The 16549-nt window shown below is 39.4% G+C and overlaps 6 protein-coding genes and 5 non-coding genes across 12 annotated transcripts; 6 read left to right on the top strand and 5 right to left on the bottom strand.

The window, feature by feature from the left end:
* The first annotated feature begins 2942 nt into the window (after positions 1-2942).
* Positions 2943-6308, top strand: ncs-6 (EF-hand domain-containing protein). Its single transcript, NM_062168.7, has 8 exons — positions 2943-3122; positions 3195-3257; positions 4414-4511; positions 4561-4691; positions 4986-5129; positions 5175-5297; positions 5347-5550; positions 5999-6308. The coding sequence occupies exons 1-8, from the start codon at positions 3076-3078 to the stop codon at positions 6203-6205; spliced, it is 1017 nt and encodes a 338-aa protein (NP_494569.1). The 5' UTR covers positions 2943-3075; the 3' UTR covers positions 6206-6308.
* Positions 4175-4227, bottom strand: W09G10.8. The gene has a single exon (NR_050968.1). It is a non-coding gene; the product is annotated as an Unclassified non-coding RNA W09G10.8 (non-coding RNA).
* W09G10.7 lies at positions 5839-5886 on the bottom strand. The gene has a single exon (NR_050967.1). It is a non-coding gene; the product is annotated as an Unclassified non-coding RNA W09G10.7 (non-coding RNA).
* A 953-nt stretch (positions 6309-7261) lies between the features above and the next one.
* On the top strand, positions 7262-10756 carry col-72 (the record flags this gene model as incomplete). 2 transcript variants are annotated; one of them, NM_001381370.2, is made up of 3 exons in its annotated part: positions 7262-7525; positions 10049-10584; positions 10636-10756. In NM_001381370.2, 2 exons carry the CDS (start codon positions 10162-10164, stop codon positions 10717-10719), a joined length of 507 nt encoding a protein of 168 aa, NP_001368020.1. The 2 variants fall into 2 exon arrangements, with proteins under 2 accessions (NP_001368020.1, NP_001368019.1); NM_001381369.1 differs by having other exon boundaries at positions 7279-7525; positions 10636-10719.
* On the bottom strand, positions 7874-9659 carry W09G10.9 (Integration host factor subunit alpha; the record flags this gene model as incomplete). Its single annotated transcript, NM_001359802.3, has 2 exons — positions 7874-8116; positions 9586-9659. Coding segments are annotated over 2 exons (78 nt in total), but the record flags the coding sequence as incomplete, so codon positions are not given.
* Positions 9901-9972, top strand: W09G10.t1. The gene has a single exon. It is a non-coding gene; the product is annotated as a tRNA-His (tRNA).
* Positions 10747-11965, bottom strand: clec-126 (C-type lectin domain-containing protein). The gene is made up of 5 exons (NM_062166.5): positions 11737-11965; positions 11457-11562; positions 11243-11408; positions 11144-11197; positions 10747-11092 (listed from the first exon to the last, which is right to left on the bottom strand). The coding sequence occupies exons 1-5, from the start codon at positions 11860-11862 to the stop codon at positions 11038-11040; spliced, it is 507 nt and encodes a 168-aa protein (NP_494567.1). The 5' UTR covers positions 11863-11965; the 3' UTR covers positions 10747-11037.
* Positions 11966-12136: 171 nt separating this feature from the next.
* Positions 12137-12209, top strand: W09G10.t2. The gene has a single exon. It is a non-coding gene; the product is annotated as a tRNA-Lys (tRNA).
* A 92-nt stretch (positions 12210-12301) lies between these two features.
* W09G10.t3 lies at positions 12302-12373 on the top strand. Its single transcript has one exon. It is a non-coding gene; the product is annotated as a tRNA-Thr (tRNA).
* A 187-nt stretch (positions 12374-12560) lies between these two features.
* On the bottom strand, positions 12561-15456 carry clec-125 (C-type lectin domain-containing protein). Its single transcript, NM_062165.5, has 6 exons — positions 15263-15456; positions 13532-14926; positions 13374-13482; positions 13128-13317; positions 12995-13078; positions 12561-12681 (listed from the first exon to the last, which is right to left on the bottom strand). The coding sequence occupies exons 1-6, from the start codon at positions 15449-15451 to the stop codon at positions 12606-12608; spliced, it is 2043 nt and encodes a 680-aa protein (NP_494566.2). The 5' UTR covers positions 15452-15456; the 3' UTR covers positions 12561-12605.
* Positions 15457-15974: 518 nt separating this feature from the next.
* Y49F6B.14 (Ovule protein) lies at positions 15975-16496 on the top strand (the record flags this gene model as incomplete). Its single annotated transcript, NM_001027288.1, has 1 exon — positions 15975-16496. The coding sequence occupies one exon, from the start codon at positions 15975-15977 to the stop codon at positions 16494-16496; it is 522 nt and encodes a 173-aa protein (NP_001022459.1).
* Between the last annotated feature and the right edge of the window lie 53 nt (positions 16497-16549).

The raw sequence follows: 16549 nt of genomic DNA, 5'->3' as shown, positions 1-16549 counted from the left end.
TCCGGCAATTTGCGATTTGCCGATTTGCCGGAAAAAATCGTTTGCCGCCCATCCCTGATACATATATTTTTCAAATGAGTACGTTTTTTTTTTCAAAATTCTATTACTTTTTTTTGGAACACTGATAAATAGTTATTCAGCATCGAATTTATAGAAAATTTGAAAAAAAATTATTCTAAAAATAAGTTGTACCTATATAATGAGAAAAAGTTTCAAATTATCGATTTTTTATAATTCAGATTTAAAAAAAAGTTTTTTTGTCAATTTTCACTCGGTATGTTTTCCACATTTTAGCACTCGTAAACGTATCCCTCAATTCTCAATTTCCCAAATTTCTCCTCGTTTTTCCATTTTTCAATATTTTCTCTTTATATGGAAATTTTCACGCCCTTTTTCTCCTCTTCGCTATCTGTTTTTTTTTCTTCAAAAAAAAAATTTTTTCCCAAAAAATTTCGATTTTTCAGATATATTTTTCTTATATGAGCTTCATCATCTCTATTCCAGTAATTAATTGCGATTTGAGTGTCCCAGTTGGCACTGAAAAAATAAAGATATTTGCATTTTTCTCTGGGTCTCGCCGCGAAAATATGAGCAAATGTAAGGGGGGGTGGAATAAAAAAGAAGACACTCTTTTTTATATTTTACTAATTGAATTTTGAAAGATATTTTTCTATTTTTCAGTAGGATTTTTTTCTATTTTTTCTTTTTCTTTATTTTTGAGATCCTTTAATCTAGGGCTTATGGGGCCTGGGCTCCACAATTTTGCCGCTTTAAAAAATAAAAAAAAACACATATTTTCTAAGAAATATGTACTGTACGATAACTTTTCAATGTGGTGTTATTTCAAAAAGTTTTCAACTACAAAATTGTAAAGCTCAAGATTTTACACATTTTTGTAGTTGAAAATTTTTGAAAAAATTTGTCGGCTGCAAAGTTACGCCCGGTTGAAGTTCAGGCCAAAAAAAAGGGGGAGAGGAGAGACGCAGAGAGGCAGGGAGTCTCGATGTCTGCGTCTCTCACTCTCTCTCGCGTGCTTACTTCGAACGGTTGTAACTCTGCAAGGAAACTGGATAAAGAAAAAGTTTTATATGGAAAATTTATCAGTATACAATTTCCTATTTGATGCACTAAAAAGTTTGGAAGAAAATGTGAAAAAAAATTCCCTTCGTAAAACCTGCGTAACTCGGCGAAGAGCAAACCTATCAAAAAAATTTCAACTGTAGAAATGTGAGACATTTCTCGCTTTACACATTTATAATTCGTAGATTCTTGATACATTTACTCTATGAGAAGATATAATCAAAACCTAAGAAATTCCTTAATCTTTTCCAATCACTAATCCCAAAAATGTTCCTTACTGATCACTAATCCCTTTTCTCGAACAACACAAATCTCTGCTTGACGCCCAAAAATTTTAAGAGCGGAAAAAAGAGATACTTAGATGATACTTGTTTTTCGCCGCCAGTTTTCACACATACATCTCCTTTTTCGATTTTTTTTTTCTATTTTCTAGTTATGTGGTGTCTTAAAAAAATACTAACTTTATTTTTTTAATTTTTTAATTTTTTTTTTATATTTTTTTAAATTTTTTTTATTTTTTTAAATTTTTTTTGAATAAAAATAAGTTTTAGTGTTCTAGAAAGTCTGTTAATTTTTTTTGAATTTCGAAAATTTCTGAAATATTTTAAGCCTAATATTTTTTGCATTACATTTCGCACATTTTTGTAATTGAAAGTTGTTTGATAGCATTCATGGCTGCAAAGATACAAGCGGTTTAAGTTGGTGGGCTAAGAGAGAGGGGAGACGCAGAGAGGCAGCTTGTCTAGCTCTCTGCGCCTCTTGCTCTCTCAACTTTCAAAATACTGTTTCTCTGCAACTAGTAAAGTTAGAACAAAACTTTTAACTACGAAAATGTAGAACTTAAAATTGTGCACATTTTATTAGTTGAACATTTTTTGATAGCATTAATGATTGCAGAGATACATACGTTTCAACTTGAAACGCTGAGAGAGAGGAGACGCAGAGAGGCAGCTTTTCTCGCTGTCTGCGTCTCCTGCTATCTCGCCTACCCAATTTTGAACTCTTGTATCTCCGCGACTGTTACATATAAAGAAACATTTTTTAAAGGAAATTTTATTAGAATACAATTTTGCGTTGATTGGAATAAAAATTCCTAATAAAATATATTTCCAGTTACCAAAGCCACAAGTTCAAAATATCAAGTTTTTTTAAAAAAATTATTTTAACCAAAAAATCGGAGTAAATCTAGTGGAAACTTGACGTTTTTCTACGTATACTCTTTTAGAAGTGTCAGGAACACACTTTTTCGCTCAAAGAGCCTAGAACTCTCCCAAGAAAATGGAAATGTTGATTTTGAAAACTGAAGTTTTTTTATATTTATTTTGAGAATATTATATTCTAGATATGCATAAATTTCTATTTCTTACAGTTGCAGTACCATACTAATTTACAGTTGAAAAAAACGAGAGAGTGAGAGATTGAGGGACGCAGACAGCGAGACGCGCTGCTTCTCTGCGTCTCCACCCTCATTTTCGGCCTAAACTTTAAACGAGCCTAACTTTGCAGCCGTTTTGGTTTTCAAAAATTTACTGACTGATAAAGTATGCAGAATTTTACGCTGAATATTTTTTCAGTTAAATAATTTGTTCTATCTATTATAACTGCCAAGATATGTGCACTCAAAGTTTAGAATAACAGGAAACTTCAAACCTAAATATCTCTGCTAGAAAAAGAGATATCAAAAAGTTGTCAACAGACGAAATGTAGGAAATTTGAAGGAGAGTATTTTGATAATTAAAATTTTCTTAAATTATTTATCTGCTGCCGAAATATCCCCGATTCGAAGCTACACAATAGCTCCCTTCTTCCCCCCTTGAGACTACAAAAGAGCTCTTTTCCACTCCAATTAGTGTTATTTTCAGATTTGTTCTTCTTTGCGCAGATATATCTCTTTCATCTCTGAGTGTCTCCTTTCTCTTACCCGTGTGAGGAGCCCCACCAAGAGCAGGAGACGTGAAGAAAGCGGGCGGAGCCTGGTGACATCAGAGAGCAGACATGTGGGCTGTGATCAGAATGCGCACTTTTCGCAGATCTACTCGGAAGTTTGTTTTTGTTTTTTTGACTTTTGGGTTTTGGGTTTTTTGTGTGAATTTTCAACAAGTTCAGGTTTTCAGCGCTGTTTCTAGAATGAGAAAACCAAAGCCAAGAGCATCAGCGAAGCAACGATCTTTGGAGAGGTATGTACTTTGATTTTTAGCTCAAAATAAATGTTTTCACACGTAAAATCGTACGCTGATCATTTTTGTAATTGACAGTTTTTTGATAGCACTCACCGTTGCAGAGTTACGGGCGCTCAAAGTTTAGAAGTGAGAGAGCGTGGAGGGAGGGGAGACGCAGGGTCTGTCTGCGTCTCGCCCCACACCATTCTCTCTAGCCCGCTAACTTTGAAGCGGTGTATCTCTGCAGTGACAATTGCTGTCGAAAAACTTTCAACTACGAAAGTGTGCGAAATTTCAAGGAGAACATTTTGTCAGCCGACATATTTTTGATATTCGTTATAAGGAAAAATAATAATTTCCTGTCAATATATACATGTTATGACATAAAAATAAAAAAATTGCCCATTTCCTAATACTTCCCCCGGAAAACTAAAAATATTGCAAAAGGAAATAAGTGTCACTCCCCCTCCCGCAACTTTTAATTAAAGTGAGAACTTGAGCAAAGAAAAAGAGCAGCAGAGCCCATTATGCGGCTCTTGTCCTCCTGATGACCGGTTAATCCAAACCAGAGTAATGTGGAAATAGTATTGAAAATTCAGATGTGTGGGGGAAAAGTTGGAGAGAGAGATTAAGAGGGTTGACTGCTGTTGGGGAATCATTATTATTTTCTTGTTGCTATTTTCCAGCACGTTGCTCATAGTTTTTTTCTTCAAAAAAAAGAACTGAAAATGTTTTATATGGAGTCTACTAATAATATCAGAGCATCCGATTTTCGGCGCGACGTCCCCATGAGTAGTGATAGTAATTTGATGAAATGGTGAGGAGCTGCAAAATTTTACGCTGATAATTTTTGTAAGAGGAAGTTTTTGCCTATCTCTTCCCGTTCTAAAGATACAAGCGTTTAAAGTTCGACAGGTGAGAGAGTAGGGAGAGGGGAGACGCAGAGAGCGAGACAAGCTGCCTCTCTGCGTCTCTCTCCCTCCCACTCTATAACTTCACCGATTTCAAACGCCTGTATCTCTGCAACCGTCAGTGCTAGCAAAAAATTTTCAAGTGACAAAATGTAGGAAAATTTAAGGACAACATTTTTCTAGTTGACAACTTTTCAAAATTTCAAACGATTAAAAAGATAAATACGTTTAAAGATGTTAAAGTTCAAAAACAACATTTCCAGGCACTTTGGCTCCCGGCAACCCACCAAAAACAAATTTCTCAACGCAATCTACTGGGGAATACGTCGATGTCAGTATTTTTTGTGCTGCTACGATGATGGTAAGTGTTGTGTATGTGCAAATTCGCCCAACCGATCTGTTTTTTTCAGAGGTGGAAGATGAATTGGAGGATGCGTCAGCAAACCCTTTCAATACACAACCTCCAGGCCTTGATCAGCTAGTTCAGTTGACTGGGTTCAATCGGAAGTGGATCATGTTTATGTATAGGAATTTTAAGCAGGTGAAACAGGACTGGAACATGATTCATTTGATAGGAAATATCGTTCTGATACTTTTTTCAGTTGGAATTTTTTTACTATCTGTTACCATTGCAGATTTTCCGGCGCTCAAAGTTCAGGGTGAGGGAGCGTGGGCGAAGTGATACGCAGACAGCAAGACGCTCTGCCTCTCTGCGTTTGCGCTCTCTCATGGCTCTAACTTTTAACCCGATATCTCTGATCTCGTTAATGCTATTGAAATTCTTCCAACTGGAGAACTAATCAGAATTTTATGCATAACAAGCTCCTAAATTCAGAAATGCTCAAACGGCCGAATGACAGACTCCCAGTGGCGTATACTATTCAGGAGTATCTTCCCACAAGCCAACGACTCTGCATTCATTGATCGGCTCTATGCAGCAATTGTGAAGAAGAAGCAGCACCCGCAGATCACTTTTGAGGTACGGTTTATCAAGTCGATAAGCCCCGTCAATTTGAGCTTTCAGGACCTTATCCTTTGTCTCTGGGAACTATCCGAGGACGGGAAGACTTCGGAAATGGGAAATTATCATATCAATTCATCGGCTCGGGCTCAATTCGCCTTTCAGCTGATGGATGAGGAGGGGAAGGTGAGAGAAAATAATTGTCTTATCAGGTTTTCATATTTAAAAATTTTAGGGACGAGTCGATGAGCCCGGTTTCTACAAGTATACCCGTTGCGTTTTCGCATTGACAGCTGTGAACAAACCATGCACTGACCAAATTATAGATGCCTCGACTATTGGTTTGCCAGCCAGTAGCATTTATCGATCTACATCGGTGGATGACGTCTTGAAACCAATGTCTCCGTTGATTGCGAGGTTTTCCTCGAAAAGATTCAAGGTGCGCCCTGATTCTGAAAGTTTTACACATTTCACCAGTTAAAAGTTATTTTATAGCAATTATGGCTGCAGAGCTATATAGGTTTTAAGTTAGGTTTTAAGCGCGTCTTCTGCGCCCCCTGCTGTCTCACCTGCTCATGTTCGAAGGCGTGAATGTTAGAGATAGGAAAAAAGTTTAAACGGCAAAAATGATCAGCATAAAGTTTTACACATTTTACTAGTTAAAAAAATTTTGATAGGATTAATTGTTGCAGAGATATATACGTTTTAAGTTGGAGCCCCGAGAGACAGAGAGAGGGAGACGCAGAGAGGCAGCTCGTCTCGTTGTCTGCGTCTCCTTCTTTCTCTTAGTTCAGCTTTTAGCGTTACAGTGCTGCATTTTCCGTAGACAGAATGAAATTTGTAACTTTGTACAAAAATGATAATCCAACAATTTATAATTTTTCCAGGAACTCGATACAGACCGCGACGGGTTCATCACAGTGAGAGATATTGAGCGAGAACTTGAAATTCAAAAAAACGAGGCGATTTGTCTGAAATCGCTGAAAGATTTTTCATTTGAAGATCTGAAAAATGAAGAAGACGATGATGATGAAGACGATCAGGACACTAATCCACTGCTATCTGAGAGTAGCAGCTTCAAGAAAGACGTCTGAGCTGGAGTTTTTCTTGAAAACTCGAAAAAATTCCAAATTTTGTCTTTTCTATATGTATGTATTTATTTTTGTATCCGCATATCAATAAACATTATTATCTTCCTTTTCCGATGACGTCACAGTGTAACTGGTTATCTCAGTTAGATCTATCCAGCGAAACTAAATGTTGAATAGAATGTAATGTGGACGAAGGTCTGGAACCACAGGCCTACCTAGGCAGGTAGGCATGCTGGCCAAATGAGGCACGAAGGCAGGCACATCGTAGGCATATAAGAAGTGAGGTATGACATAACTATATAGACCGACCAAAATATCTTTGATGGATAGACAAGGAGGTACACAACAGGGCTGTGCGGCAACCGGGATTTTCGGCAACCGGCAATTGCCGAAGTTGCCGAACCCAAAAATTTTCGGCAACCGGCAATTGCCGAAGTTGCCGATTCCAAAAAATTTCGGCAACTTTTGGTTGCCGAAACTTCGGTAACTTTTCGGCAACCGGCAACTCGGTTGCCGGTTGCCGCACAGCCCTGGTACACAACTAGGCAGGCATAATGTAGGTAACCAGATAGGCAGGTGGTAGGCACGAAGGTCTGGAACTATAAGCGTGCTACCTAGGCATGTAGGCATGATGTAGGCACACAGACTGGTGAAATATAGGCACGAAGGCAAACACATGGTAGGTTTTTAGGCAGGCAGGTAGGTATGTAGGAGTAATATAATTATAGAGATTGTTAGGCGTAAGATTGATAAGCAGGCAGATAGGCATGTGGTAGGTATGTAGGCAGCTAGACGTGGGAAGAATTAAGGTATCTATGTAGGTAGGCTCGCAGGCAACAGGTAGGCAGACACATACTAAACCTGGCCTTTATGGTAGCCTTAGTCATAGCGTCACACTTTCCGTGTTCCTTTTTCACTTTTATCTGCAATTTGATATATGGCAGTAGTGCATGTAACAACAACAAAAACAAGTTTTACTGTCTAAAAAGTCGCCGACAAAATCTCAGACATAATATATAAAAAGAAGAACACATTTGCATTTTCCTCACTCCCCCCACCACCCATCATCTAAAATCATGGGCTGGTTAACTGATTTCGTTGGATACTCGTCAATTCTGACCTCTATCCTGGTTATTACCTGCACGATGGCTTACATTCCTTATATGCTTCATAGAATGGAAGCTATTACTATATCCTTGAAAGTACATAATGATGAGTTTTTGGTGTTGGAGACAGAGGCTAGAAGTCAACTTGGAGAGCTTAGAAGCGATTATCCAAGAGTCAGAAGAGCTACGAACCGGAAGAGACAAGCTGGCGAATGTCGTGAGTTTTATCGGAAAACTGTTTGAGAATGTAGAGCTTAAAATTTTAATCATTTTGTCAATTGAAAGTTTTTCGATATCTCTTACCAGAGTAAAGTTATGCGCATTTTACATTAGAGCGCGCTTGTAACATTTGAAAGCAGGGCACAGTAGCACAGAAACTAGATCTCTCGTAAAATTTGAGAAAGATCTCGCAGCGTACGCAGCGAAATGGTCCGCAATGTGTCGTTGCGGTGTTTGCGTACTTGCGTACCGTAGTCCGCAAAACAATGAAGCGGCAAATAGATTTTTGAAGCAAATTTTAGCAGAAAAACAGCAGAATTAATAGTTTCAAGATGAAAAAAAATAAAAAATCAGAGTTTATTATGAAATTTATAAACTAACAATTGATAATTGAAGTGTTAAAACACAAAAAAAAGTTGATTTTGAACAGAAAAGGAAAGTTATGAAATAAAAAGGCAATATAAAATTGAGAAAACACACAATTTGATACAAAAAACTTAATTAATATCAACTTCTTGAAATCCTGGTGAAATTCTTGCCGAAAAATCCATTGACATTGCGCTCAACGTCTTCTAGGCTTGGTGTTTATCTGAAAATTCAGGATTTTATGAACTTCAATTTTTTTGAAACTTTATTTTTTTGAAAACTTCGAAAATTTTTATTAGGAACCTGAGAAAATTGCAATTTTTTTTTCAATTTGAATGTTCAGAACACAATTTCAAACAAAAAGTTCAGGCATAGTTGATATCTTTTATTCAAAAAACTTATTCACTTCTAGAGCCTCTATCTCTACGAAAAAAAATTTCATAGCAAAGTTATCAACTACAAAGTTCTTAATCTTAATCTAAAGTACAAACTTGTAGTTGAACATTTTTTACCAAAAAAATTGGTGACCAAGATATGGCCTTGAAAAGTGAAAGAGCATACACTCCTGTAGTTGACGAGATTCACGCACTCTTATCTCAGCCAACAAATTTTTTGGTGTAAAATTTTCAACTGAAAAGTTGTTCTTTAGATTAAGATAAACAACTTTGTAGTTGATCACTTTGTCATAAAAAATTTTTCCGCAGAGATATAAACACTAGAAATGAATAGGTTTTTGAAGAAAAAAAAAAGTTTTTTTTTGAAAACCTAAATATCAAAAACTGTCCTAACTTTGAAAATTCTTAATCAGTCTTGCTCAGAATTTTGTTCTTGTTTTTTTAAAGCAATAAAAATATAACAATCTGAGAGCATTTATTGAAAATCGATTTTTTTTGAAAATTTTTAGTGATAAAATGTTTACTTTTAAAATTTTGAGCATGACACAAACTTTCAATTGAATAAAAACATAGCATATCTAGTACAGAATTTTATGCAGATCATTTTTTCACAAAAAACTGATCCAAATTTGGGATTCGTTTTCGAGATAATGATCATTTTCAAATTTTGACCAAAAAAAAAATTAATTTCGAGGAAAAAATTTTTTAATCTGCATAAATTCAATTTCATCTTGCCCAGAATTTTAAGCTGATTCGAATTCATATCAAAATCTGAAGATTCTTCAATTTTTTTTATCGAAAAATTTTTTTTTCTAAATTTTGTGAAAATTTTTTTTTTATTCGAATGGATCGGACGGAATTTTGTTTTAATCTCAATGAATTTAGCTTCATCTTGTAGATAATTTTAAGCTGAGTTCAATTTGATAACAAAATCGATAACATTTGGGGGTTTCTCCTCAAAAAAAGTTATGATTTTGCATTTTTCAGCGTAAAATAATTTTACTTTTAAAATTTTGAGCACGATACAAACTTTCAATCCAAAAAAAAGGTAGTATTTCTAGTACAGAAGTTTACGCTGATTATTTTTTCATAAAAAACTGACATAAATTTGGGATTCATTTTCGAGAAAATGATCATTTTCTATTTTTGGTCGAAAAATTGTAATTTCGAGACAAAAAAAACTTTTGTTCTGAATAAATTAAGTTACATCTTCTTCAGAATTTTTTGCTCTTTCTTTTTCAATCAAAAAGTAATACATTTTTTAATTTTTTCAGAGAGAAATAGTCAAAAAACTCACTGAATTCGTTTTCCTTGCTGCTCACGGTGACGTTCCTTCGTTTTCCTCGAAATTTTTCGATTACTACCTGAAACAAGACACACTTTTTCAATTTTGCAAAAAAAAATAACAAAAAAAATACGGAAAAACGGTTAAAATCGGCAAAAAACGGAGAGAATCGATGCCGAGCGAAAGGCTTGAAATTTAAACGATTGTTCGCAATAGAGCGTGTTTACCGCCATCTAGCGACTGAACCACCGTGAGGGTAGCCTATGCATGCCCTCCTCGTCTCCCTCCCTCTTTGTTCTTCAAGACACCGAGTGGCGCACACTTTCGGCCTGCGTAGTATAGTGGTTAGTACTCCACGTTGTGGCCGTGGCGACGCTGGTTCGATTCCAGCCGCAGGCAACTCCTTTTTGCAGAAGCGAATATTAAGTTTTTGAAGTAAACACACCCAAAACGGCCTGAATCTCCTATTTTGCAGAATGTGGCGGACAAAATGTATGCCCCGGCGGAACAAAGGGTCAACCAGGCCGAAACGGAGAAGACGGAACCCCTGGTCAACCTGGACAACCTGGAGAGCCCGGAATCACTGGAATGACCCCACCAACCGATTATCAAAACGAGAAATCTTGCCGCCAGTGCCCACCAGGGCCACGTGGACAGCCAGGATACGGAGGACCACCAGGGCCCCCAGGGCTTCCAGGCCAACCAGGCCAAAATGGAAATGGAGGCCGACCAGGAAACAATGGGCCAATGGGACAGCCCGGAGAGCCTGGAAGAGAAGGACAGCCGGGTAAAGCCGGTGGACCAGGAAGCCCTGGAAGAGACGGAATCCGCGGATCGAAGGGATCCACTGGAGATAAGGGGCCAAATGGACCACCCGGACAGAATGGGCCACCTGGATGGGCTGGACGTGATGGAAACATCGGACCACAAGGAACACCTGGAGGACGTGGAGAACCAGGAGGCCCAGGAACTGATGGATTCCCTGGATTCGCTGGAAATCCTGGACCAGATGTGAGTTACAATATATTGAGGAAGATCGGGGTGCAATTTAATATTTTTCAGGGAGCTCCTGGAGTTGACTCTGGCTACTGCAAGTGCCCATCACGTGGAGCTTATGCAAGGACTGCATCTAGCAAGAGGTCTTGAACACTTTGAAGTGAAGAATAAATTTTTTCTTAACATTAATTATTTCATCTAACGCAAAATTTAATGCTGATCATTTTTGCAATTGAAAATTTATCTCTATCTCTAACCGTTGCAGAGATACAACCGTTTAAAGTTAAATAGACGAGAGAGGGAGGGGGGGAGAGACGCAGACGACGTGGCACGCTGGCCCTCTGCGTCTCTCCCTCTCAACAGTGACGTCACTCGTGGTTCAAACCGCCATAGCTCTCCCTGGTTAGAGATAGAGATAAATTTCCAATTGCAAAAATGCTCAGAATTTCATTTTCCACAACATTTCACTTAAAACGTCGCAATTTTTCCGCAAACATATCCGTTAGTTAGTTCAGTGGTACATCTGAAAAAATAAGAGCAAAAATTGGAGCAGCAGACACTATAAACTACTCACGCGACATCGTCCAGAACACTTGAGGAGGTTATCAGTTTTGCACAGCCTTGGCCACTGAAAGAAGTACGAAAATCATTAAAATTTTAAGTCAAGATGTACCCCTGATTATTGGGCTCTCCGGAATTCCAGTAGAAACCCTGAACTCCGACAGTCGAGCCATCTGTCCAATAGTATGAGGTGATCTGAGAGCATTGTTTGGTCACACCGGAGTTCATGCAAGGTGGTGTACGCTTTGTGCCGATCCACATGGTCCCGGTCAGTTCTTCTGAAATTACTATGTTGCAAGTTTGCTCTACTGATAATATACACTCACTGGACATCCAGGCAACCTCCTCCTTGTTTTGAATTCCCGCCAACACCGCTTCGGCAGCTTTGCACTTGGCTTCAGCACTTGGTTGATTCAGGGCTTCTGTGAATACCTGGAAAAAAAATTTCAGCGCTCTACGACCGAAATGACCGCGCCGCTACCGTAGCGCGACCGCAACGCGACCGCAACGCCGCCAACGCACATGCCTCTAACTTCAACTGCCTATATCTCAGGTCTAAGTGATCCTAGAGACTTCAAATTTTCGAAGCAGAACCCCAGTACAAACCTTCATGCACCATCCACCTCTGGATCTTAAGAACCACGTCCAGCCCGTTGGACAGTTTTTCGCCACTGGAACTCTGGCTAGAACTGCTGAGCAACACAGTACAATGATTGAATACTTTTGTAGCATTTTTTAAAACAATTTTTCGTGAAAAAAAAACGAGTTTTTATAAGAGTTTAAGTGTGTGGGACGGAAAAACCATTAAGCTGGGGAGTTTGAAAACCATTTTCTGTGGGAATTTTTTTTGTACTCAAGCAGTCTTTTTGAGAGTGTTATCTCTTTTCTTGTCGTCATTGTGACGTCATCACTGCCCGCTCGCTGCCACCAACATGTCCTCTTCTCCCTTCCCTCTCTCTCACATTCCTCTTGTTTCATGAAGGCCACAAAACTAGGTTACGTCGCCGCCCGGTTAGCTCAGTCGGTAGAGCACCAGACTCTTAATCTGGTTGTCGCGGGTTCGAGCCCCGCATTGGGCTTATGTTTTTGTCGTTTTCTATCAAATCCTTTATTTAAAGGGCGCAAGTCTTCAAAAAAGTTCGTAAACGCATTTTCGGAACAGATTTCCATCGCCTCATTGGCTCAGTGGCAGAGCGTCTGTCTAGTAAACAGAAGGTCGCTGGTTCGATTCCAGCATGAGGCCTTCATGAAACAGGAGAAATTTGAAAACAGAGAGAAGGGAGTGAGATAGGTTGTAGGGCGCAGCAGGCGACAAGCAGTGATGACGTCACAACGGGAGACGAGATAACACCTCTCATAAAATGTTCTTTTGTTAATAAGTAGGCACTCCTGAAGCGAATTCCTGCAAAGATCAACGGAAAAAACCCTTCCAACGTAATTATAAATTATTTATTTCAAAATTAACATTTTTACACTTAAGCTTTCTTTCCACAAACGAACGCCTTGATGTCTCTTTGTTTTCTGTTAGTTTTGATGTAGTCGAATTCGCAGCTGAAAAACCCCTTTAAAATTTTTTTCAAAATGTAGACAGCTAAATTTGGAACATTTTGTCAATTGGAAATTTGTTTCTATCTCTGACCGCTGCAAAGATATACCGCAAAATAGCAGCGCGAGTGAGAGAGAGAGGGGAGGGGGAGACGCAGAGAGTCAGAGCGTCTCGTCGTCTGCGCCTCTCCTCCCGCCGTCTCTCTAACCTGCCAATTTTAAACGCTTGTATCTCTGCAACGGTTTGAGATAGCGGAAAATTTTCAATTGCAAAAGTGATCAGCATGGAATTCTACATAGAATGAAGCAATTTTCCTACCCAACATCATCCAATCGCCCGACATGGTATCCTATAACGGACCGCTGGTGTGAAGCAGTCAACGTGGCACATTGTTGAGAGTATCTGAAAAGTGTTGAATAAACTCTAAAATTTCAAAAAAGTGCCTAAAAACCTTCTAGCATTATCAGGCTGACCACCGTCCCAATCGATTCCGTCGAGGCCGGTCGTAGATTTGTCGGTCCACTCGAAAGAGTTATCCGATGTGCAATTCTGAGTTCGGCCTACGTTTTTGCACTCTTCGCGACGTTTTAAGCCAATCCAGATGCTTCCAGACTCTGGGTAGATGTGGGATGATACAGTGTCTGGAAATTAGAAGTTTTGGGAGAGTGGAAGGTGAGGGAAAGTTGCCATAACTTACATGTAATATAGAATGATTCAATTTGGTTCTGAAGCCCAGAAAGTGTAGCTCCTTGAGCCTGACAACGATTTTCTGCCGATGGTTGGGTAATCGAGTTCTCGTAGAAAATCTTTAAAAAAAACAATATTTTGCTATAAAACTTTTCTCAAATATCTCACCTTCATACACCATTCCCCAGATGGTCTCAGGAAGCTCTTCCAGCCAGCTTCACAGTTCCCTTGCTCCTTTTTCGAGCAAGCTTCGCCGGTAAGTGGAACGTCGGAGCCGATCAGGACGCGCTTCTGGTTCTGATTTAGCTCTAGCTGGGATGCATCGGTGTTCAAGTCAGTGGAGCTCGAGCTCTGATCCTTTCGGTCCGAGCTGGATGAAGATTGAGCTCCGGCCACTCCAGTTTTAAGATCCTTGGAGCTTAGCTTCTGATCCTCCAGAGATCTCTTCTTAAGATCCACAGAGCTTCTCAGAGCTTCGGAGCCTTCTAGCTTTAGGTTCTTGGAGCTCTGATCCCTCAGATTCCCAAGATCCTTCCTCTGATTTATCTCGACTGTCTCCTGAACCTCAGTTCCACTCAACTTCCCATTATTGTTAAGCTCGGAAACCGCTAAGGATGAGTTGATCAAGTGGTTCTGGCTGAATCCAGTTTTCTGGTTCTTCTCGTCAGTGGTCACAGAAAGATCAGTCTTCTGGCTGAGCTCATTCCTAGTGTGTTGGTGGCTTGCGAGGTGAACTTGATCCGAGGAGTCTGAGTTGGATTTCAAATCGTTGAGCTTCTGGCTCAGCTCCGAGCCGGAGCCTCCGAGGTTGGTGGAAGTCAGCTGAGCTGTTAGGTTGGAGCTGGAAGCTGTGAGATCTGAAGATTGGGAGAGTAGGGATTTGAAGGCCCCTGAGCTGGCTTTCTGATCTTTAGAAGCCTGCGAGCCCTGGAGCTTCACGTTGAGCGAAGCTTCATCGGTGTTCGAATCTTTCGATTTAGAGTTCTGATCTTTTAAGCCATCAGCTTCGAACTCCCGGTTAAAGATATCTTCTATAGTTTTTGAGTCCGAGTTCTGATCTTTCTGGATTTTCGCCGTCAGCTTCTGATCCTTCAAGCGATATGTGCCATCGGCTTGGAGTTCCATAATCACCTTAGCGTTTCCAGATTTTGAACCGCTTGAGTCTGAGCTCTGATCTTTAGAGTTTCGGGAGCTCTCATTTGCCTGAAGGTTCAACTTCTGGTCCTTCTGGCTGGCCTGGTCCTTCTGGATCTTTCCAACCAGATTTTGATCTTTCGAGCCTTGGGAGCCATCAGCTTGTAGCTTGACACCAACCAGAGCAATTCCAGTTTTTGAATCACCTAAGTCTAGGCTCTGATCCTTAGAGCTTCGTGAGCTTTTCTCAACTTGGAGCTTCATTTTCTGATCTTCCTGAGCATCAGATCGGAGCTTCAAGGTCTGCTCCAAATCCTCCACCATCCAGTACTTACTTCCGTCATCGTCAGATTTTCCGTCGTAATCTTCTTCCACAGAGTAGTAGGTGGTCAGGTCTACACAAGGTCCATTTCCTCGATTTCGGGAACCCTGAACAGGTCCAACTTTGACTGTTTCAATTTTTTTTTATTTTCAAGATATTTTCCGTACAATTTTGAGCATTTTTGCAATTTGAAGTTTTCGGATATCTCTTACCGTTGCAGAGTTACATACGCTCAAAGTTTTGAGCGAGAGAGCGTGGGGGCAAGGGAGACGCAGAGACACGTCTGCGTCTCCCCTCCCCTTCTGTCTCTCGCTCTAAAATTTTTAAACTCTCATAACTCCTTAACGAGTACAGCTATCAAAAAAGTTCCAAATAGTAAAATGTGTCAAATTTTCTGCTTAACAAGTTGAAAGTTTTGAATTTTTTAAAAAACTAAAACTAACCGGAAGTCTCCAATAATAAGCATTTTCCACGTCATTCGTGTACCCATCATACTCCTCCGACACATAAAAATGCGCCTGAACATCCAAACAATTGCCTCCGGAGCTTCTGGGTCGAAACATACAGAATATGGGTGAAAACTCGAGTGTTAATAGGAAAAATATTGACAGATAAGGAGAAAATAACGTCATGGTTTCCGGAATTATGACCCGGTTTTCAGGAAATGATGCTTTTATATGGGGCACCCAGTTTTATGATGTGTAAGTTGAAAAAATTTTCGGAGAGTGGAAAAGGGAGGCACAAAAAATGTTTTTGCAACGTACTCACTTTTTTGACAGGAATTGCACAAAACATTTCATACATTTCGTAAAAATCTAGCTTTCAAAAAATTTTAAAATTTTAAACCGTAATATCTAAGCGAAGAGTTAAGATAGAAAAAAGATGTCATTTAGCAAATTGTTAAGCACAAAATTTGACACATTTTACTATTTGGAACTTTTTCGATAGCTCTACTCGTTAAGGAGTTATGAGCGTTTGAAGCTTGCTGTGCCAGAGATAGAGGGGGAGAGGAGACGCAGAGTCATGTCTGCGTCTCCCCTCCCCTTCTATCTCTCGTCCCTAAACTTTGAGCGCCTGTAACTCTGAAACGGTAAGAGATATTAGAAAACTTCAAATTACAAAAATGTTCAACATTTTACGGTGAATATTTTGGAAATGAAAAAAAAATTTAAAAAGTCAAAATTTGGACCTGCTCAGGGTTCCCGAAATCGTGGAAATGGGCCTTGTGTAGACCTGACCACCTACTACTCTGTGGAAGAAGATTACGACGGAAAATCTGACGATGAAGGAAGTAAGTACTGGATGGTGGAGGATTTGGAGCAGACCTTGAAGCTCCGATCTGATGCTCAGGAAGATCAGATGCTGGTGGGGAAGATCCAGAAGGATCAGAACTCAAGTGGCTCCAAATCTGGAAAAGTGCTGGTTAATCTGAAGCTCCAAGCTGATAGTTCTCAAATATCAAATGATCAGAATCTGGTTGGAAAGATCCAGAAGGACCAGAAGATTCAAGCTGATGAAAGCACCCGAAAATCTAAAGATCTGAGCTTAGACCTAAGTGATTCAAAAACTGGAATTGCTTTGGTCAAGCTCCAAGCTGATGGCTCCCAGAGCTCGGAGGACCAGAAAAAAAACTGGTTGGGAAGATTCAGAAGGATCAGAATGCAGAATCTTACGTAGAGTTCAAATACAACACTTAATGAATTGTTTTAAAAAGATTTTCTTTGAATTTT

This window comes from Caenorhabditis elegans, chromosome II (assembly GCF_000002985.6).
Source record: "Caenorhabditis elegans chromosome II".
In the NCBI taxonomy this organism is placed as follows: Eukaryota; Metazoa; Nematoda; class Chromadorea; order Rhabditida; family Rhabditidae; genus Caenorhabditis; species Caenorhabditis elegans.
The sequence above is the reverse complement of the archived record's forward strand: the minus strand, read 5'-3'. Positions and strand labels throughout refer to the sequence as shown.

Excerpts from the sequence above, each read along its gene's own strand:
- ncs-6 (NM_062168.7), top strand. The coding sequence starts at position 3,076 with ATGTGGGCTGTGATCAGAATGCGCACTTTTCGCAGATCTACTCGGAA. Across the intron at positions 3,258-4,413 it reads AAGCAACGATCTTTGGAGAG|GCACTTTGGCTCCCGGCAAC; the intron begins GTATGTACTTTG and ends CAACATTTCCAG. Across the intron at positions 5,298-5,346 it reads TGATGGATGAGGAGGGGAAG|GGACGAGTCGATGAGCCCGG; the intron begins GTGAGAGAAAAT and ends TAAAAATTTTAG.
- clec-126 (NM_062166.5), bottom strand. The coding sequence starts at position 11,862 with ATGCTACAAAAGTATTCAATCATTGTACTGTGTTGCTCAGCAGTTCTA. Across the intron at positions 11,409-11,456 it reads GGAGGTTGCCTGGATGTCCA|AAGAACTGACCGGGACCATG; the intron begins GTGAGTGTATAT and ends TAGTAATTTCAG. Across the intron at positions 11,198-11,242 it reads GGAGAGCCCAATAATCAGGG|TGGCCAAGGCTGTGCAAAAC; the intron begins GTACATCTTGAC and ends TACTTCTTTCAG.
- clec-125 (NM_062165.5), bottom strand. The coding sequence starts at position 15,451 with ATGACGTTATTTTCTCCTTATCTGTCAATATTTTTCCTATTAACACTC. Across the intron at positions 13,483-13,531 it reads CTGGGGAATGGTGTATGAAG|ATTTTCTACGAGAACTCGAT; the intron begins GTGAGATATTTG and ends TTTTTTTTAAAG. Across the intron at positions 13,079-13,127 it reads CAGCCTGATAATGCTAGAAG|ATACTCTCAACAATGTGCCA; the intron begins GTTTTTAGGCAC and ends AACACTTTTCAG.